Source organism: Coloeus monedula, assembly GCF_965178545.1.
Source record: "Coloeus monedula genome assembly, chromosome: 9".
Classification (NCBI taxonomy): domain Eukaryota; kingdom Metazoa; phylum Chordata; class Aves; order Passeriformes; family Corvidae; genus Coloeus; species Coloeus monedula.
The window spans coordinates 7411961-7434090 of NC_138789.1; the positions used below are offsets into that span (position 1 = coordinate 7411961).

Below are 22130 nucleotides of genomic sequence, written 5' to 3' on the forward strand. Positions count from 1 at the left end.
GTGAAATCTGCTGTGTTCCTTCAGGAGAAGCCTTTCTGGAGCTTTGGCTGTAGGTTAAATGAGGCAAAATGTTGTACTATTGTGTAGTGCTGGTGTTGCTGCTCTTGCATGATTGAATTTCATCTGTAAGTTGCTGATGCCAAAGTCTGCTTGTAAGCCTTTTGTTTGAAGCAAGGGGTTTAAGTACTTCCTTCCCATACAGGGAGACTCTTATGCACAGAATGTTGTTCTAGACGCCCTTTCTCTGGCTGAAATGTTAAATTCAGTGGGAACTGTGTTTCCCAAAGCAGTAACTGTTCTGGCCTCCCTGGGCTTGACTCAGAAAATGTTCATAGAGGAGGGGTTGGAAATTTTTTAAAGGCTCTGAAACTGCTGAGAATTTAGATTATTCAAATTACATGCATCTTTTGACCTTTTCTTTACGTGGTCTCCTCAGGTTTTTCCCTCTCTTTTCCAACACTTTATCTCTGCCCTTTCAGCAGCTCAACAAGCCTGCCTGGCTGGAAAATTACCCAGCTTGGATTGCGTGTAGTGAGGGAAGTAGAGTGGACTGATGACAACACCAGGGGTCTTGTTGTAGTCAGAAACATGAGGAATGTTGTAGTGGCAAGGCCTGGGAAGTAGGGCAGTCGCTGGTGCTGTGGGCAGGGACATCTGGGCAGTGCTGGTGTGGTCCAGGGCTTGGCTTGTGTGGACAGAGCACTTAAGTGATGTAAGCAACAGAACACCTGAAAAGCACTTTTTGCCAGTATTTTCTAGTTTTCTAAGTCTGGGACCAGCTGATGGCAGTTCCTGTAGGAATCAGAAGCTGCTGCCCAGCACTATAAACACTGGGGTCAGGCTGTCCATTCAGTGGTGGCATTTGCAAAAGTCAAATAAAAAAGGCAGAGGAAAAGAGCTGGGTCCTTCTGTAAAAAAAGGCATTTAGTTTCCAAAGTGGTTGGCAGGAACAAAAGAGAGAGCTCTTTAGGGAGTAAAAACAACAAAAAAAATTCTGCAAGGTTAAATGTGCTTTGAATGAGAGTCTGTGTCTGAGACTTTGGTACTCACTTGCTGACTGTCTTCTGGCCTCAGAAGAAGAGTTTTCTGTCCTGCAGTTTTTAATGATCTGAAAATGCTCTCTCTTTGAAAGTGAAACACAAGATTCAGCTAGTGTGGGTTTGGGTTGGTTTTTAATCTTAAGACTTCATTTTGTAATCAAAAAAGAAAAAAATTAACAAGGCACTTTGATAATGAAATGCTTTAGAACTGTGAATTCTTTTTTAAATCTACTTTAAATATAGAAACTTCTCTAACAGGACCTTTTCCATAGAAGTCTGCAGTATTTCCTGATCGGATCAAGTGCTTATTTCTGGCCAGCTCTCTGGCAGTTCATTAAAGTGATTGAGGAGCAACCTCTCATTTCTGACAATTGAAAAAGCACCAAAGACAGAATGGTGAACATGCCATAAATGTCTTAAAGGAAAAGCCTCTCTGCTGCTAGCAATACCTTTGAACTAGGGCTGGTGGACATTTTCTCTGGATGGTTTTACCTTCTAAATCCACAACTACGCACTCCAATAACAGAAGGGTCAACCTTCAGTGGTTTATTAGCAATCAGAAATGCTTAGTGTCTGTAAACATTTGTACTGGGAGATTCAGTCCTGCTTCATGCTACTGATTCTATGGCTGAAAGACTCTTTTGATGTCTAAACACTGTATGACCAACTGAAAAGGGGAAAATAAAATGTTGGGGGTTATTTTGGCTGTTTGGAGTATTTTAACATTTTATATAGCTCCTGTGGATAGAACTTCTTGGGAGACTTCCTGGTTATTGCTTGTTTCCAACTGCATCTGCCATGTGCAGTGTGTTTTCCCAGCCTATGGGAAAGCTTCTCCAGTACATGGTGCAGAGCTGTGCTGTGTGCACTGTTTAAAGCTCCACTGCAGAAGAAATGATGGGTGTGAAAGGAGCAATGATCAGGAGGGGCTGGGGAAAAACTTAGGCTCCAGTCTCTAATGACATTGAGGGGAGCTCAGAGGGACCTCATGCTTTAACCTTTCTTTGAAGTCTGGAAATTAGCTTGGAGGTTGGGAGGGCTGAGACAGTGGGTTTATTGTTTGGGGGGGTGTTTTTTCCCACCAGAACTTTCCTGGACCATGGTGAGTACAGTTAAGCAGCTGGGGTCGTCTTGAAAGAATTTGTCAGTTTTCCAGTTACCAGCTGATGACTCAATTGTTGCAGCCACTGGAAGTGTGGCTTGATGTGAGAATTTGGTCTGCAGGAAGGATGAAAATAATGTGATTATTAAGAGGAACTCTGAGGCTACTTCATGGCTGACTGTAAATGTACAGGACTCTTGCTGACCATGACTGCCAGGTGGTGACTGGGAAGGGTGATCCTGGCACACCTTTTCTCCTGTGTTCAAAGACTGTAGAGATAGTTGCTAGGGGGAGGTTGTCTGTTTTGGGGACACAGATGGCCTAAAATGAAGGTGGCAAGTTTTTGCCACCTCCCAGGGCAGAATTTGTCACTTGAGCATCTTCCCTGTCCTTCTCAGTGTTATTGTGAAGTCAGATCTCCATGCAGGGCTGGAGGCTGGACACCCAAAGCTTCTGCAAGGAGGTCTGTCCATGCTCACAGAGGAGTGGAGCCACAAGGCTCAGCTAGAGTAAGCAGGGACCTGATGCATATGCCAGTACTCACTGGGTACTGTAATCCTTGGGCTCTGTTTTCTGTCTCAAATTGCAGCATATTTATTGAGCTTATAGCCCTTCTCCACAGATTAAACAAGCCTCCCTGTGTTGTTTTCCCTGCTTGGGGGCAATTGCCTCTTCTCAACATTGCAAAACAGCTGTGGGGTGCAAATGGTGTTTGGAGGAACGGGTCTGGCCCCTCTTGGCAGAAGTGGCCTGGCTGTGGTGCAGCCTGTGGGCAGGAAGGGCTGTTTGGGAAAGCTGCTTGCAAAACTGAGAGACTGACATGGAGAGCTGTAGGGCCTTTGTGCCTTCCAAATAATTTATTTCCTCGGTAGTTTCCCAGTCCTGTTTTCTTTGGCCTTTTAAAATTTATTTTGTTGGGGGGGGAAGTGTCAAGTGAAAGATATCAGTGTGTTGAAGCAGTCTGTGCTGGGAAGTCTATTTGCATGCTCTTGTAGAGATAAGCTGGACCAAATGACCTGGTTATAATTGAAGAAGTTTATTTCTGGGGTGTATACTGTGGTTTTGATTTTGGAGTTTAATTCCTTACACTTGTGTTCAGTGCTGGAAAGAACAGCTGTCATGTTTTCCTTTCTTTCTTAGGCTCTCATCCAGTGGCCAAGTATCTGGGGTCTGTAGATTATAGATACAACAACTTCTTCCAAGATCTAGCCTGGAGAGATCTTTTCAACAAACTTGAAGCACAGACCACTGGTAAGACTCTGTCTGTCTGGCCTGTGTGGGATGAAAAGCTTGAATGAGTAATTTTAGCAAAGGTCAAGTAAATACAAGAGGAAGCAGACAAGTGGTTTTGTTCCTCTTTTCACCTCACTCCACCACATTCTCATTTCAGATGCTGACCTTTCTAAGTCCTGCACATGGTGGTTTGCAAACAGTTACTGGCTCCCAGAGGCACTAACTAGCTGCCTCTGAGTCATGCTGTTCTTACCTACCTACTGCTTTGTTCTTTGATGTGGAGGTCTCGCTACCAAGTTCAGTACATTGCTTTCCTTCAGGAACTGTGCAGCCTAAAATGCTTGGAAAACTGGAAGCTCTGGGAAGATTAACTTCTGTTAGTTGTGTGTGAGAAAGATCCTGCCAGCAGACTTGAAAACATTCTCATTAAAGAATTTTGTTCTTCACCAGTGTGGTAACAAGTGGGAGCTGCCCTAGGTCAGACCAACAAGTTCCTATTCTGATCTGAGTTTGTTCTAGGCCAGATTAAAGCCTTACTTCATGTTAAAGTACTAATTTGTTTAAAATATTAATGCTTACAGTTTCTTCCTCCATTTCTTCAAGAACAGAAAGAAACAGGAGAAAGGAGGATTTGAAACACTGAGGGCTACGTGAAGGCTTGAGATTTGATGCTGTCGTGGGCAGCATTGCCCATACGGAAATTTCATTAGAAGGAAAAAGCTTTGGAGTTTGTGTAGCACTGTGAGTGTGAGGAGGTTGCAGTGTAGTTCTCCCTGGTGGAATTGCAGAGTTCCTGAGACTCCCAGGATGCTCCTGGAAGTCCTCTATCCATGAGAGGAAGAGAGAGACCTCTTCACTGTAATTGTTCAGAGCTTTTTCCAGCAGATGCGGGAATGGCTGGACAAGGCCTGGAGCAGCCTGTTCTGAAGCTGGTCAGCCCAGTTTGGAGCAGGAGGCTGGACTAGAAATTTCCTAGTGTACCACCTAACCTACACTTTCCCTTAAACCTAAATTCATGCAAGAACTGGCGTATGGAACTGGTTTCCTTTAATTCCTTGCTGCACTTGAAAATGCAGAAAAATTACAATACAGACTTGATTTTTGTGTCTGAATTAGGAATACTTCATTACCTATAGAAATCCAGCCCAAGAGCCATATCTGTTCCTTACTTGCTTATATGCTGTATGCTATAAGGAAAATTCCACCTCATTTTTGTACAGTACAGACATTGTACATTCTGCATTTTTGTCTGTGTGGTGGCAACTGCACAGAACCTCTGTGATGGCACAAGATGATCTGGCAGAGAATCCCAGCTCTTACCAGTTCACTGTTCAAATACAAAGAGTCTGGGTGAAAATGCCCATTATAAGGTACGGAAGTGTCTGGTGAAAGTCACTTGTGTTCCTGTGATCTCACAGTTAAGGCTCTTTGAAACCAAAGAAATATGGAAGGCATTTGGGAAATGTCTTTGTATCAACTTGAATCAACTACAATCTCACAAATACATGTGATCTTTGTGCTTGTCCTACCCTTGTGTGTCCCTCAGTCTTTATGGTCAATTCAGCAAGGCCATGAGTCTGTTAGAAACGCAGGTAACTCAGTGCTGGTGTGAGCAGAGCAGCTCACCTGGGAGAGATGGCCAGGCACTTTCTTCAGCAGATACCTGCAGTCAAGGTGTGAAAAAGTCTAAAGCTGGCTCTGGGCGGGTACAAAGAAAAGCTTTTAACAAATCTAAAAGACCAGAGACACTTCAGTCAGAAATGCTGTGTACAGATTCAGCTTTACTGTGCTCCTGGGCAGGCAGAGCTTCCTGTGCAAGAGGCAGTGTAAATGCAGCTGGCTGGGCACCATCAGCAAATGGAGGACAGTACTGGCAGTGGTCTAAGAAGTCACTTCAATGCTTTTCCCTCTGTTCTCCCTCAGTTTCGGAAGCACCTGATGTCGTGTCCCGGATAACGCAGTACATAGCAGGGGCAAACTGTGCACACCAGCTGCCCATTGCTGAAGCCATGCTGACGTACAAACAGAAAAGGTATGTCCCCCTCGTCCTGCTGGCTCCCAGGATGAGCCAGGTTGAAAGCAAAGTGCTTTTCTCGTGTCATTCCAGCATTCTGAAAAGCACTCCAAACGGCAAAACCCTTGGGAGCCTCACGGTAGCCTGTACCCAGTGATGTGTCCCACTCAGTGAATCCACAGCAGTGGGGCTACTTTAAGTGCAGTGATTCTTTTTTTTTTGAAGATGTAAGTGGTTTGGGGAAGTGGGGGCTAAGCAGGATGGGTGATGGACAGATTCTGTGTGCTTAGGTTCCAGAGATCTCTAACCACAGCAACCTTACCTGTGTAAGACTGGACCTTGACATTCCCCCACAAAGTGTCTTCCATGAGACCTGACCTTTTTACATTGGTATTTAGGGAACTAAGCCCCTTTCTTTTTGGAGTGTAAATAGCAGAGCTTCTTGCAGGAGGCACAAATCCTTGTTGATTGGCAGTTGCAAGGTATCAGGACTCCTGCTGAGGAGGGCTGACATTCAGCAGGTTTTATTTCAACGTTTCTTAAGGGATAATTAGCCTGTAGGAGAGAGGATTGGGGCCTGAAAACAAGATTCAGGAGTATGTAGGGCCTCCTGTGGCCATGGGTCCAGGAAGAAGAGTAACTGTTACTGAAGGGTAGAGAAGCACTATTACCAAGGGACAGAGGAGAACAATAGATTTGAACTCAGCTCAGAAAATCCCTATGAGGCGTGGATGTTGTTAATTGTTAATTACTTCAATTTGATTTTTCATTTTTGCTCCATTAACATCCCTCATTGGTGTCTCCTTTGCCTAAGAATTGGGAGAAATTAAAAGTGTGGGTAGAGTCACTTTTTTCCCTCCTTTTTGGAAATTCTCATTGTATATTGCTTTTCCATTCCTGTGTCTGCTCTCACATTACTGTGCAGAAATGATTCAGTGAAATTTCACCCATTCTACGTGTTTTTCCTGTATTTCCAGACTGACTAGTCAAGTAAGAGACTAGTCTAGTCTCTTCATGTATTTGTGGACTTTGTAAAGTTAACATTATAATAAGGATGAAATTTAAAGACCTACAGAGTACTTGAAGCTCTTGCCTTCAGTTTTCCATTTTGTTTTTGGTGTGAAGGCTTACCTTAGTTACCAGCAGGGAGATCAGACACCCCAGTGCAGTGTGAGCCCCTTCTGAGCTGCCTGGTTCTTTCTCTGCACCCTTCAGGTGCTGGGTTCTGCACTGCTTTCCACTGCCTCCTCCACTCTGTTACAGCTTCATTTTTGTCATTAACGCACATTTAAACATTTTGAGTTTCTAATGTGTCCAGAAAGGTCAAATCAGCACCTTGTTGGAAAAATCTGAAATGCATTTAAGCAAGCCCTGCTCTTACCCCTCCCAGCAGTGTGCAGGACAGCTTTACCAAGCTGGTCTGATCCATTTGGGTTTTACACCCTTTGGACACTGGTACCATGCCTGAAGCTGTTCATAGTTTTAAGTTAGGAGGTTATTGGGAAGAGAGATTGCTGAAACTCATAGTCAGACTCTGGCATAGCCTGCAATCTCTCAGTATTTCTGTGTGTCTGCCTTAAAATAACTTCTGCTTTCAGGTCAGTACCCCATGAGAGTGAGTCAGAGGAACAGGCTCTCCAATGCAGCATGGGCAGTTGTCGCCTGTGTGCCTTCCTTTAGGAATGGGGGTCTCTGTCATTGGCAGCAGCTTAGGGAGGGTATTGTCAAAAACAACACAGAAACTGTCTCCATTAGCACTATCTAAACGAATGCATCGCTTTGTTGTAAGTATAATAACACGTTTGTCTTTTTCTTTGGTTGCTTCCTGAAAAGGAAAAAGAGCTTTCATTTTGATTTTACCATAAGGTATCAGTTCCTTTTAGGTTCCCTCTCCCATCTCCTATCTCTTTTCCCAGTGAACGGGTCTTTTGTGCCTTGTTTAACAGTTCCTGCGGGTCTGGGATGCACAGTTTGTGCTTTAGGTTAAGTTCTGCTCGCTGCTTTGAAACTATGGCATCTGCTGGCAGAATGCTTAGTTGAAAATGACTGCTGTGCCTTTGGACCACACATTTGGGTTCCCAGGATGTAGTCTGAGTGGGAATGAAGGAGTTGTTGAGAGAGTAGCTTAGAGCAGTACAACATGGAGAAGGTGAGGTTTTTTCTTACCTTTTCCCTTAGCCATCAGAAGATAACAGTGTAGCTCCAGAAGGATCAGGACTGAGAAAAGGCTTTTCAGTTCCCATCTGTTGGAACTGGAGTGCTGTAGGTGCCACTCAGGGGCTCAGGGTGGGGTTCAGCTGCGCAGACCAAGTGCAGACCAGCAAATCTCCTTCCTGTAATCAAAAATTTGAGGACTAATCTCTTACTGGCAGGGTATGACAAACATATGGGACTTCTCTGAGCTTAAGAAAGAGAAGACAGATGTATGCTAGCTGTGGGGCTGTGCTCTCTGAGCTGCCCCCAAAACCTCCATGCTCTGCAGGGTCCCCTGCTTTGAATCATATGCTTATTGGACATTGTTTATTTTGTGCTCAGCACACAAAGTTACTGCAACTCCCTCTCCCTTGAGGCCAGAGGTGAGTGGCTTCTCCAAGGCCAGTTTTCAAGGCAGTGGTCCAGGTAGAAACAAGCAGCACTACCTACAAATTCATTGCAAGAGAAATCTCTCAGAACCCTGGCATTTGCTCTGTTAAACAAGCCCTAGTGGTCCAAGGAAAGCCAAGCCAGTCTCTAGGATGTAGCTGTATGTGATGAGCTGCTTTATAACTTTCTTGCCAGCTGTCCCTATTCTGACTGACCCTGCTCTCTTCCCGTGCCCTTGTTCTGTTTGTCATGGCAAAGGTTGGCGCATGTACTGCCTGTGATGGACTGCAATGGTGCCAAAGCTTTGTCCTGGTCTTCTGGAGCATCTGCTGACCTTACCTGAAAGCAGGGGGCTGGCAATGAGGAAAGGGGTTCAAGAAGGAAATGGAGTGCCATTGCAGTTCCTCTGAGTTACACTGGGTGACTGACTCTATCTGTGAGCTCTGGGAGAAGTCCTGGTTACTGAATTGTGAAGGAACAGTGCAATCCAGGCAACACCTGGGGACCTGAGACCATGGGGACAGGGTTGGGCCTCTCACTAGGAGGGGCATGTCTCTCTCTGCATTGTTTTCTTGAAAGAAACCCTGTGGTATTTGAGGTCTGAGATTCAGCACTCATTCCCAGTGCAGCTGGACTGCTGGGCTGGTGTCACCCACTGTAATTCAGTGCCCAGCACAGTTCAGCTCATGCCATGTGGCTTCTGGATAGCCCTTGCATGAATCTGGGGAGCAGCCTGGCTGTTGGAAGTGGCAGCACTGTTCACTTGTCAGGGCAAGGGCTGGATCACTGCCTGCCTGGTTATGTGTTTACCAAAAGCTTTTGGGACCACTTCCCAGCTCTTGCTTCCAGTTCCCTTGGATTGGAGGGCTCCTGGGCAGTCGGAAGGACGGATTACACTCCTTTCTGCCTGCTGTGTGTCTCGGAGGCCCTGCAGGGCAGTGGCTAAGTAGAGTCCAGGTCATTGCTCTGGGTGCTTCTCCTCAAACACACCCTGCAGCAGTTGCTGAACATGAACACGGCTGGTGAAGAGGGGCACGGTCCTGCCTCTGGCTCAGCAGAGCCCACGTTATCTGGCTGGTTACTGCAGGAAACTCCTTGGGCAGCTGCTGGAAATGCAACAGGAATGCAGCAGAGGAGAGTCAAAGCTCAAGAAATTATGGGTGTCCTGTTGACTATGTCCAACCTGCCATAGCAATGTGAAGAGTGCTGGACAGGAGGTGTTTGGGAAGGCTGAGAGGAGACTCTTCTGATGTGTTGTGAGGACATGGAGTTGCTTTGTCCCCTTTTGGTTTGACCCTGGTGGAACCAGGACAGTGTTAGCCAGCAGACAGCTGGAGTTGCCCAGTGGGCAGGACAGATTTCATACCATAGGTAAACCTTGGAGAGGTTTTGGATTGCTTGGATAAGCCTTGGATTGCCTGGGGTGAAATGGCCTCTAGAGTCCTGCTAGTCCTTCAGTGATAGAACTCCTCTCTTTCCTGTTGCCTCCTTCAGGACCTGACTGGAATAAAGGGAGTGCCTGAGACCCTCCTAGTTAAAGAGATGACACATCAATAACTGCTACAAATCACAAACTGGGGCCAGGTTTGGCTTTAAGTTACAGCTGAGGTACCAGGGCCTTCAGAAGCCCTGTGGGTAAAAAAAAGCCTTGGGCATGTGGGGGTTAACCCTCTGCAGCCTGGGAATCTGTGCAGCTGAGGTAATGAGGGGAAGCTGCCTTTCCAGAGATGGGAGATATTTTAGTTGCAGGGCTGTGGTAGGAGGATGAATCAAAGCAGCTGTTACCAAGGTAAAAGGATTCTGAATTAATGTTTTGGGATCTTGAGATCCTGAAGAACAAAAATTGGGAAGAGCATGAAGGAGGAAATGAAGAACAAGCATGGTCATCTCATCTTTTCTTCCATCCACGTGAAGAGCAGCTGTTTTGATAAGCTGCATTTTCAGAGACACATGTGCAAGACCAGAGTTCCCAAGAGGACACGTGACAGTACTAGGCTAGCTGAGCTGAAATCCAGCTGGATTGCTTCAGGAACAGCCTGTGCATCATTGTGAGTGGTGATAAATGGTGACTGAAGCAAACGATGTATTTCAGAATTGCCCCTGAGCTCTCCGCAGTGGGAATCAATGCTCCCAGGGGGAATGAGAATGAGTTTTATGCTGGAATTGGGCATGGTTTGTTTTTTCAGAGCTCGGAGCAAACCCATCCAGTAGCTGAGAGATGACTGGGTGGCTGTTGTGCTTCCCTCACTTGGTCAGTGGAACTCACTTTCTGCCAGCCATCAAGCCCATGGAACTAAACGAAAGAGAAGAGAACTGAGCCTCTGTTCTGTGCCTCTCCCAACAGCTCTGTGGTTTTCTCTTTTCCCTTTGCAAAACTGGAGCTGGAAATGTCGTGTTCGTAGGAGATGTGTTTGCTGGGGACCTGCAGCTGTGTTTGCAAAGATATGACCTTTCTGCCTTCCAACACGGAACCAGGGACTTGGTCCTGTGCTTCAGGAGACCCATGAAGGTGCAGTGCCTGAGGGTGTGAGGTAGGAAGGGAGCAAAGGCCCTGGCTTTGCCTTAAGGATGGATAAGCAGAGCCGAACCAAAGTGAGAGGCTGTTTGCAAAATCATGTTCTGCTTTGGACCACGAGGGAGCTCTGGCTGAGTCACTGCAGTTTTATGTCATTCTTTCCCTGGGGCTTAGAGGAAAGTGTCCAACCTGTGCTGATCACACAATGATGAACAACCTTTGTGCATTTGGTGCATTTCTGGTCAGTGCTGGAAACAGCCCAGAAATACCCACAGTATTTATGCTACTCCCAGCTAAATTCTGGATGAAAGGAATGCTGGATGGTTTTTTTCTGACCACTGGGGGATGCACAGGAAGAGAAACATGAGAAGTCTCAGTGTTTGTCTGCTTCCTACCTGTTTCCTGTGCTCAGTCACTGAGAAATGTGTGTCTTGCCTGTGCAGTCGCTTCCCTCTGCCGAACCATCGTTCCTTGAAAACATGTGGATGTGCTCCTGTGGTCTTCTCCTCACCCTGTGGGTCCATCTCTAATCTCTGTTGCCATTGAAGGGAGCAGTGGCTCTGCAGGCCCTTCTTGCCTGCCTTCCTCCTCACTCAGCTCTTCCTCCTCATCTTTGTCGAGTCTCCCCTTAATTCCTGCTAGGTTTGGCTGTGGCCTTTGTTGCTGGCCATTCTCCACCCTCTGGTTTCTGAACCCTGGGCAGGGCCCAGATCAAGAGGGGCTTTCCAAACGTGTGTAGTGTTGTCTCCAGCTGTTTCTGGGACACGGTGTGCCTTTTGTTCAGCTTGGTTTAGCTGTTGGTGTGTGCCCTGGTGCCCGACCTCTCCAGTGTGCCTGTGGAAGGGCCTGCGAGCTCCCGGCGGCAGGAAGCGTGTGTGAGCGTGCGTGTGAGCGTGAGGGCACGTCCTTGCTGGTGCTTTACCAATAACCACGTGTCACGGCTTGTAACCCGCGGCAGGGCCACTGCTTTGGCGGTGCCGGGATGTGCAAGCTATGGCACATGGCTCCACGGGGGGGACGCCTGGAGGCCGTGCGTGCAGAGCGCCTCAGGTACTAGTAAGTAACACCCAGTTCTCCGTGTTGTTGTGGCACAGATCCATTTCCTTGCAGTAGGAGGCCGTGTGTCTGTGATGACTGCCATGCCATTCAAGCATGTTTCCCTGTGGAGCGTGAGGGAGGGAGGCAGAGCCCTTCTCCCCCAGAGACGTGCCATAGGTTGCGTGCTCCTCCCTCCCGTGCAGGCTCTTAGTGCTGGCAGGGGGCCTTGAGAGGAGCGTGGGACTGGCGCTTGCATCCTGTCCGTCCCTGCTGCATGCTGGAATGCAACGTATGGAGTGAGTATGGTGCCTGGGGTGCAGGCAAGCTGCTAACAACTCTCTTCTCTTTGCCTTTAGCCCTGACGAAGAGTCTTCACAGAAGTTCATTCCCTTTGTCGGGGTGAGTGTTCCCGTGGTTGTGCTGTCTCAAGCAAGCTAGAATATGTTCACAGGTGTTAACCTAAACTTAACAGGTTTCTGGAGTAGAGCAGAAGCCATTGGGTGCTCCAAGGCAGATTATCAGCGTGAGAATCTGATGGTTGGATGCAGCTGCCTGATATGTAAGCAAACCTCTAAGACACTTCAGCAAACTACAGGGTGTATTTTACTCCTCAGACAGGAATGTGATGTGTCCTTGGAAACCTGATCACAGGGATGCTGTGCCCAGCGTTGCCCTGGTTGATTGTTTTGGCCAAATTTGCTATTCCAGTGTCAGTCCTCAGCATGCTTGTCACTAATGGTCTCCCATCCTCTTAGTATCCCATCTATTCCTGGGAAGTAGAGAGTACATCCCAGCAGGGACATGATTTATACCGCTGTTATGTATTTGGGACAGTAGTCCCTAGTTTTTCCTCCTGTCCTTAAGTGTTCCTATCTGAGGTGCCAAGTGCCAAGTATCTGGTCAGGGCTGTGTTTGTTCCTCTGTCAGTGTATTTTGTGCACTGTGCTCTTTGCCTTTTCTAGCTTCCCTCCCCTTATTTGATCATGCTCTTCAATTCGTTAAGTTTTGGGTGTAAAGTCATTGGCCACAAGAAATGCCTTGGCTGCTCTTCAGCTCTTGGATGTCCTCTTCCCAGTTTGTGCTGCTGTCTTGTAGCTTCTCTTTGGCATGCTGGCCTTGCTGTGCCTGCTCTGTGTGAAGCTGACATGTGTGCGTCCCCTTTGTGTCCGATGGTGTGTCAGAGCTAATCTGAAATCCCAAGGCATTTAAAGAGCTTAGTCTCTCTTGCCCTCAGGCTGACCCTGCTTTCACTCTGGTGTCTCCTCACAGTGAGAGTCTCTCTCTGCAGTATTCCTGAGATGACAATCTACTTTTGTTTGTTGAAGAAGAGATGCCTTCTGCAAAAGTGGACAGACACATCTACCCAGTTTGCTCCCTGCTGATGAGCTTTGCTGGGAGCTTGTATGAACTCCAATTTCTAGTGATGAACTATTCTTAGAAAACAGCTATTTCACCTTTCCCAGTAATGTGAAAAGCCCAGAGGACTTGGAACATCCCAGACTGTTGTTGGGCTCTGCAAGATTTTCTTCAGGACTGATTTAGTCTCTTATTATGTGCAAGCAAATGGGGCTCAGAATGTTTATCCAGTTGCTCTAAAATGATTGTTGTCCTCACATTAGTACTGCTTTTCCATCTGGATTTGATTATCTGAAAGTGGTGGAAGAGTGAATGGCTTTGTTGTGTATATAATGTTGCCAACCCCCCAAAAAATCTTGCCTTGAAAGCACAGACTGACTTCCTAAGTCATCTGGTGATGAGGATCAAGTCAGTGCTGCTTGCTCTTGATTCTGAAGCATTCCTGACACAGTAATTCCCCATTAAACACATCTGAAGATACTGAAGGGCCAGTTGCAGGTGTCTCACAAATTCTGAGGCTGGACCTGAACACTGAGGCTGTTTCCCTCAGGTGCAGCCTGCTCAGAGCTGTTGGACAAGGAAGAGAGAGAGACAGCAACTTCTGGGTTTGCAGCTCCTGATGTTGGCTGCACTCTTGGCTTTTGGGGTGCAAAACCTGATGTCCTGCAGCTGGATTGTGCAGTCTTTGACCCAGAAATGAGCAGAGCAGTGCTGTGCTGCTCAGCTGGGCTCAAAGTGGTGGGAGTGGAGCCTCACAGGGAGCCAGACGGATGCAAAAGCCAGGGTCAAGCTGCGTTGGGCTGACAGCCAGTTGCCAGGAGAGTTAACAGGATGTGCCTCTTTCTGGAGGGAAAGGGGGCTGGCTGCTGCAACTTCCCTGGATGGAGGCATGTTGGAACTGCAGTGTTCTCATGCACCTCCCTGAGTGGAGGGAAGGGAAAGTGTTTAAACTTGTGTTCTTCCCATGTGTCTGAACTTCAGCATCTTCAGTCAGCCAACAAGGAGGAAAAGGCCAGAAGGGATTTCCTGTCTGGCTTGCAGAACAAGGTGGCTGCAGGCAGTTTTCTGTGTTGCTTGTCCCTTCCTTAACTCTGCTCCTCTTGTTCACAGCCAGTGACAGTCTGTGAAACATCGTCTTGGCATTTAACACATACAGCACAAATGGCTGCTGCACTCCAGAGCCTGATTTGTTGCCCTTTGGATGGAGACTGGCCAAACTGAGCTACAGCCTCCTTCTCCCAAGCCCCTCAGGAAGCCTGTGCACACACTGCTAAATTTGTGATGGCTTTTCCAAGCCTGCATCCACCATGAGAATCCACCAGAGAGCCTGACAACTCTCCAAGATCTACTGCTGAGCATACTTCTCCAAACTCTGCAAAGCGTTTTGCTTCTAATAATTTTTTTTTTTTTTTGGGATCTCATATTACAGAAATGTGCTCCCTAGAGATGTGGTCCAGACATGGTCGTGTCTGAACTTAATGACCTTCTATTTTCAAACTACACAGTCTGCGTGACATCATTTCTCATTCTAAGGCAGGTTTTATTGACCTGAGCTCCCTTTGCAGCTCTTTCCCATTTGTCAGCATTTGTATAGGGCAGACATTAGCCCTGGTTTCTTAAGGACCTTCAAAAGGGTCTCTTCTCTGCAGTGTTAAGAGTAATGATCCCTGTGTATCATACCAGATTATCACTACAGAAGGTCTCTGCTTTTGTATCACCAAGGACCAGTTTATCTTTCGAGGCATAGTGTGTTCTCAGGAGTTTGTTCGCAGCATGTTCTGTTCCGCAAATTATTGCCAGTGACATTTACCATTAATCTTAATGTGCTAGCTGGTGGTTGGCCACACACATTTGTACCCTTATTACAGTGTCATTTGGATCGTTCTGACCTGTCCATGTGGTGGTTTGTCTGCCTCCAGAGGCTTTGCTAGGGGCTTTATCTTCTTTGTTGGACACTTCCCTTGTTTAGAGAATAGAAAACTCTGATCAGAAACTGTGCTTTGTTGCTTCTATGGTTTCCTAACAAACCCCAAGTATGCCACACCCTGGCAGTGGCTGCTCTTGAGCAATGGAAGCAGTGTGTCTGTAATTAGCAGGTGTATCAAAGCAGTGCTGCAGGGATATTTATGACCCTTTTTCCTCCCACAGGTGCCACAGGCCCTGTAGTTGCCATAGCTTGGAGCTGATGGGCTGTTCAGAGCTGGGCAGGTCTGTAACAGCACTGTAGGGTCTGTCCTTTGTGCTGTCAGTGCTGCCCTTTGTGTAGGTCAGGGAACGGCTGTGAGCTGGCACTGCATGGCTGGACATTGCCAGGACCTGCCTGGCTCTTAGAAGACTCCTTAACTACTCTGACTGCAGGGACAGTGTCATGGAGCCTTCAGAGATGAACTTAATTCTGGGGTTTGGGCTCCTGAAGTTCAGGGGGCTCTTGTTTGACGGAGCTCTTCTGTTTTGCTCCCTTTAGGTGGTGAAGGTTGGAATAGTGGAACAATCTTCTGCAACATCAGGTAAGGAGCATCTTGTGTGTGCTTTCTGTGTCATACAGCCGGTGGGAGCCTGACTTCACAGGCTGAACAGACTTGTCCATTGCTGATGCCTTGGAGCTCTGTGAGGTGGAATTGGATTTTATTAGCTCCCAGTGGCTTGTCTGCAGAAAGAGAGCCCTCTCTTTGGAGAGGCCCTTTTTCTTATTACTTTACATGGTGCTTCAGGCCAGGTGAAATTCCCACACCTTCATCTAAGGAAGCTCTACTCTCACATTTGTGCAAACACCATTTTTCTAATGTGTATTGTCAGTAGGGTGGATTCACTGTTACAGTAGTTGAAGGTTCCTGCTTCAAGCTGAGCAGCCAGTTCATCAGAAGTTCATGCCTGTCTCCCTACACTGGGCTCAATTGCTGAGTAAAATTGATCTCAGTGCCTGGGAACTTTAGGGTGGGCAAAGTTTTAGACCCATTTTTTTTTAGTGGGGGAGTGCAAGGCTGATATACAGGATACTGTCTGCTTACATATACAGACGTGGGGTAGTGCTATTTTGTCAATGTGAACTTATTTTTTCCTCCTTCCATACGCACAGGAATATTGTTTTCCTTGTGTTGGGACTGTTTCTTGTATTGTTTCACTGTCATACCCAGATTCTTGTGGCCTGGGTCACACATAGGTTTGTGCATGGAGGCAGCCCTTCTGTGGGTCACTCCTTGCTGCCACACTGCTCCCACCATCCTGAAGGGCCAACGTGAAGGGGATGAAACCTTGATTGTGGAGGGTGGAGGCAGATTGAATGGGGAGATCCCTGTGATCAGCCCACAGGTACTGGATTCCAAGAGTGATGCTGCCCTGCAGTGGTTGCACAGGGAGATTCCCTGTAGGAGATCAATGGGCTGGGCTGTGGCTGTGCAGGAGGCTCAAAATCAGCTGGGAGCAAACCCCTGGAGAGCAGATGCCAAATGAGGAACCCAGAGGAGTGTGAATGTCTGTGCCTGCCTCTTACCCAGACACATAAAGCCCTTCAGAAGCATGGAGACAGTCAGAACTGATGGGCCAGCTGACCTCTGGATTGAACCTGAGCAAAACCTGTGCAGCAGGAGTAGGGACAAGGAGATTGAGCTTCATCCCAGTGTTCTGTGCCGTGAGACAAACCCAGACAAACAGTATGACTTCCTTTCTTTAAGGTGACTCTGATGACGCAGCTCCCTCAAGCTCCGTTGTCCTTTCTTCCACCCCGCCTTCTGTGTCTCCTGCTGTGAAAGAAGCCTCCCCCACGCCCCCTTCCTCACCGTCTGTTACAGGCAGCTTCTCGTCCCCAAGGTAAACCATGTTTTGTCTCCTTACAGCTCCCTTGGCTGGCTTATCTGGCATACACATGGCAGAGAACTCCTCCAGAGAAAAACCCATAGTTCTCTCTTCATCCCTAGCAAACATTTGGAGTTGTCACCTTCCCCCTTCACCTCTTTTGCCTCTGGAGTGACTGTGTCCTTGCTAAGGCCGACAAGGAGCTGGGGAGGGCAGGGGGGATTGGATTTTACATTTAGTAGGAAGGCTGCATGTCTCAAGGGCAGGATTCTCTTGGGACTATATGTATTCAAAAAAATTACTGATTTAATACACGTGGGTGCCAGACTAATCCCTCATGATTCTTATGTTTTTAATGGCCAAGTGAGTCAGAGTGACTTTTGAAGGAGCTGGTGACTTTCTCTGTGAGGGTAATGCTGGCAGTTGTAAGGTGGCATGGTGGAACTGCAGTTCCCATTCACATGTGTGCCTGAAAGCACATCTGAACAGCAAGGAGACTGCACCTAGAGGTAATATTAAGCCCTGGTTTAGCTGAAATTTTTAGGGTTGAAGGGAGGAAACCCTTAGAAAGCTGCCAGTAAGACTTGCCCTGGCCAGGCCTCTTCATTTTGTTGCTGCACAAAACGTTGGTGTAGCTGTCTAACACTTTGTGTGCAGTTGTGGTACTCAGAAGCATTTGGCGAAGTTCCCCTTGATTTTGTCAGCTCCCCGTAACTTTTAAGGGAACGTAGCAGCACTCTGATGAGAAGGGGAGACCTGAAGCATTTGGGTTCTGGTGTTTAGGAGTGGAGAGGAAAGAGACAAGCCACTCAAGTTTTGCAAAGTCAGGGGGTTTTGTGTTTGTTGAGGGTGGCAGAGCACTGGAACAGGTGCCCAGGGAGGGTGTGGAGTCTCCCTCTCTGGAGACATTCCAAACCCACCTGGATGCGTTCCTGTGTCACCTGCTCCGGGTGACCCTGCCTTGGCAGGGGGGTTGGACTGGATCATCTCCAGAGGTCTCTTCCAATCCTAACAATTCTGGGATTCTCTGAAGTCTGTGGCACAAGACCTGGGCACACACAGTGACACTGCAAGAGGTCAGTTAAAAGGGAGAAAGGAAGGGAGGGACCATGTCCTCCTCTGCTGCTTCTGTGGCAGCAGCATCAGCAGATCAAAGAGGGGTCAGACAAATTCATGGACAGCAGATCCATTAATGGATATTAAAGGATGCTTCAGGGATGTCCCCTCTAGCATCCCTAATCCTGTGATTGTCAGGCTGGGAAGTCCAAGGGCATGCTCTGAGGCTGGGCTTATGTACTCTCCTTAAGTAGCATCCCCTACTGTTCCTGTTGGAGACAGAATGGGGACCTTTTGTGCCCACTCCACAGTGCCCTGCAGGGACCTTTAACCTCTGACTTCTTAAACTGGCTTAAGAGTTCCCTTTTACCAAGAGGAAGTGGAGATGTGAAAGTCCCAGTTTAGGTGCCCAGCACTGGGAGATATTAGTGACTTGTTAGTGACTAGATGTTCGTGTTCACCTGTGCCAGGGGCCTGGCTCCCCAGGCCCCTCCTGTTGTGTCCCTGTGGTTTGATGGCAGGAGAGCCCTGTGTGCCCCAGGCTGTTGCAGCAGCAGCTGGCTGGCAGTGCAGAGAGCTGGAGGCTGTGCAGCCACAGATGTCACACACGTTCTTGTGTGTGAGCTTTGTGTATGGGCTTTCCAAAGGTGGAAGTGGTTTGGGAACTGGTGCCCCCAAGAGTGTAGGGTATTAAGAGTTGAGAGCCATCGATGTGATAAATCTGAAGCTGACACCCCAGCTCTAGGAATCTGGTACTTTTTGGTTTCATATTGTGTGGTAAAATCATCAAGAAATGAGGAAGTGTAGGTTCAACATTGTTCCATCTCCCCTGATCTGTAAGTGACAGCACAGGGGGTGGAGGGTGACCCAAACTGAATGATTAAGCCACGTGTTTAACTGGAATGGAACATAAAATCTTGCCTGGCCCTAGTGAACATTAGGATGCATTGTCTTTATGACTGAGTTGAGAAATGTGATGCAAAGGAGCCTTAAAACTCAAAGCAGCATCTCCAAAGCATCATCCTTAAAGAATCTCACTTCTGAATATTGCCCTGAGAACCAAAAACCTGGTTTTGTTCATCAAAGATGAACTCTGCTTTGCAGTCTGACTTTTAGCTGAATAAATGGCAAAGAAAATGAAAGGATTTGCTGAGAGGACTGTAATGATGGGACGTCCTTGCTTTACCTTGAGTTTCTTACTAGACAGGTGGTGCAGAGGGATGCATATTTCATTCAGGATCACAGATTTATCTTCCTTAACAACTGCCGTTTCTCAAATTGGGGACACAGACTGGTAGATAAATTTAGGTTTTTGTCTGGTACTTGTGTATTATTCAACACTGATGTCACTGTGTAGGAAGAAGTATAGGCTGTCACTTGTAGGTCTGCTGAATGATGAACCCCTGCTCCCCTCAGGGTTAGCAGTGAGAGGCAGGGGCAGGAAGGGGCTGGAATTTCCCAAGCTGCTCATCTTACCTTTTCTGGCTCAAGAAAGGCTGGCAGCATGTTTTGGTGATGCATGGCTGCTACCACATGATGCACAGGAGTTTTCAACAACAGATCATATCCTGAAATCTGCTGTTGTTTAGCAAACATCATAGGGCTGGCAGAACATTCTTCCAACAGTGGAATTCCCCAGCAAGTGGCAAGGCTTGGGGGGAGGCAATTGCCTTATGCCAACTCTGTTACAGGGAGCTGGGGTGAGCAGAGGTCCTCTTTGACCAGGTGGAGCATCTGAGCTGAAAGGGAAGCAGCTGGTGGCAGGAAGAGCTCATGAACACAGGAGATGGAAGCAAGTCAGGGAGCCTGGGAACTGAGTGCCTGATGTTCAAGGACCTGCCAAGTCTTTGTTCACCTCAGTTGAGAGTTGGTTTTGGCAGGGCTGTGCCTGGACAGAGTCACTCATCAGTGCTGAGGCAGCAGCAAGGTGCTTATGGCCTCTTTTCCCCACTCAAAGATGAAGTAATCTGGACCACCTCAGGAGCTGCCTTTGCTGCTGTGTCACGGAACTCAGCACCATCTAAGGGAAGTGCTTGTGTGCTCCCTTTCCCACTGCTTGCCTCATGACTGTGCTGCAGGTCAGCTTGTCTTGGCTCACTGAGGTTCTGTGCTGCCAAGCTGATGCCACTGTGCAAGGGGACTCAGGCTGCATCTCTAAGGGGTGACTTCTTGGGCTTCTGTAATTGCTGAGTCTCACTATGAAATGTCACTTCCTGATTTCCCAAAGAGCCAGCTGTTTATCCTCTGACCAGGAATAGCAGCCACTCTGACAAAACTCTGCTGAGAGGTGTGCAGAAATTACCTCCTTCTCTTGTTTTCCAGCCAGGGCCTTGGTGCCGAGTTGATGGGCCTGCAGGTGGATTACTGGATTGCAGCTCCACCTGTGGACAGAAAGAGAGACCCAGAGAAGAAGGACCCTTCCACTACCAAAAACACACTGAAATGCACTTTCCGGTCCCTCCAGGTCAGCAGGCTGCCTGCCAGTGGTGAGATTGCCACCACACCAACCATGTCCATGACTGTCGTGACAAAAGAAAAGAACAAAAAAGGTAAGGTGTCCTTCTGTCCCTGTCCTGCTGCTCCAGAGCTGCCTGACTTGTCAGTGCTGGATTATAGCCCCTTGGTCCTATTTTTATCCCCAAAATTCTAATCAGTTGATGAGAAGTGATTGCATAAAGTGATAGGGTTTGAAAGGGTGGTTCCTCTCTGTGAGGTAGAAAGGGGATGTGTTCATCCTGATGGCTGAACAGCTACGATGGTATAGCACAAAGGAACAAAGGTGGGGACAGAGCAAGCACATGCAGAAGGCCATGCTCTGGACAGCTTCCCTGTGCTCCTTGGGAGCCTGCTGGTGCTGTTTTGGGATGTTGGATTAGATAAGAGGCAGCTTGTGTCCCAACCACCAGTGAGGGTAAATGGGCCCCTCCTTTCTAGCAGTGTGCTGGAAACTGGGGATAGCTGTACTTTCTGGGATGATATCCCCATCCTATGCGCCTTTAGCTCAAAAGAGCCACAGAGAATAATAAAAAGCATGTAAGGGGAAAAAAAAATAGCCCAGCAAGTATCACAGATCCCTGTGAGATGAGAAAACAGGAGTACCCCCTTAACTGGAGTCTAGGACCTCCTGCTCTCCTCCTGCACCCATCCCCACACTAGAGCCAGTGGGGTGATGCAGAACCTGGAGCAAAGTCCTGGGAGGAGCAGCTGAGGGTGTTTAGCCCAGAGAAAAGGAGGCTCAGGGTGACCTTATCACTCTCTACCGCTGCCTGAAAGGAGGTTTTAGCAAGGTGGGAGTCAGTCTCTTCTCCCAGGTAATGAGGGACAGGACATGAGGAAGTAGCCTCAAGGTTTGCCAGGGGAGATTTAGATCAGCTATTAGGAAAAATTTCTTCACAAGAAGTGTTGTGAAGCCCTAAAACAGGCTGCCAGGGCGGTAGTGAAGCCACCATCCCTACATGCTTGGAGGTAGATGTGGCAGCTGGGGACATGGTTTAGTGGTGCAGTTGGCAGTGTTAGATTAGCAGTTCGATTCGATGACCCTGGAGATCTTTTCCAACCTCAGCAATTCCATGATTTTATAATTCTTATGCTTTTGTACAGAATGCTGCGCAGGTCAAAAGCAAGTAGAAGTTAAATACTCTCCTGCTCTTAAACTCGTGGCTTTATCTTCTCTAAACAAACTAAAAAAAAATGACATTTTAAACATTGTCAGTGATTTTATATTTGCTTCTGGCCTTGGTAATGTGAAACATTTTAGAAATTGAGAACAGCTCTGAAGCAAAGTATTTTCAAGGAAGCAGCAAGGCAGTTCTGCACTTACATATTAGCTGCCAGTAGTTGTCCTTCACAGCATCCTCTGCCTGTCGGCCTGAGAGTCACTCCTGGTGGACTCTCAGAGAAGGCTGACAGAGCCTCCTGGACTGCAGGACACGGGTGCATAACCCTGCAGCCAAGTCACTCCCAGGCCAGCACAGCTGTGGCCCTGCTGGTACTGGAGCTGCCACCCCTGGTGACACCCTCTGTAAGTGTTGTGTCATTGGGAGAAGCAGTCCTGAGACACTCCAAATGTTCTTCCCTGGGGGTGGCCCAGCCTGCAGCGGAGGTGTTCAACACCACCAGCTTTTGTGGAACCAGCTTGTACATCTTTGCTCATGCATTTGGACAGTTCTTGGGGTACTGGACCCTTTTTAAATTCTCCTTATGCCTTCCCTATCCACTGGCTGCCCCCATTTTGTAGTCCCTCCTGCTCTCCAGGTGTCTGTGCAGCCCAGGCTGTGTTGGGCCACAGTCAGTGCCGCAGACCTGGCGCTGCAGATACAGATGTTTTTCCTGCATGGTGTCCCAACAGAGCAGGAGTTAACTGAAGGTGCCCTTTGGGGTCAGGATTATGAGCTGGGAATG

The 22130-nt window shown here is 47.7% G+C and overlaps 1 protein-coding gene across 6 annotated transcripts in view; it reads left to right on the forward strand.

Moving 5' to 3' along the window:
• Positions 1-22130, forward strand: part of PACS2 (phosphofurin acidic cluster sorting protein 2) — a 78052-nt gene that overhangs the window by 49960 nt on the left and 5962 nt on the right. For all 6 annotated transcript variants that reach the window (XM_082287082.1, XM_082287084.1, XM_082287083.1 and 3 more), the window contains 6 exons: positions 3283-3393; positions 5299-5407; positions 11882-11924; positions 15346-15388; positions 16553-16688; positions 20052-20278. In XM_082287082.1, coding sequence (XP_082143208.1) covers positions 3283-3393; positions 5299-5407; positions 11882-11924; positions 15346-15388; positions 16553-16688; positions 20052-20278 — 669 coding nt within the window. The remainder of the gene's footprint in view (positions 1-3282; positions 3394-5298; positions 5408-11881; positions 11925-15345; positions 15389-16552; positions 16689-20051; positions 20279-22130) is intronic.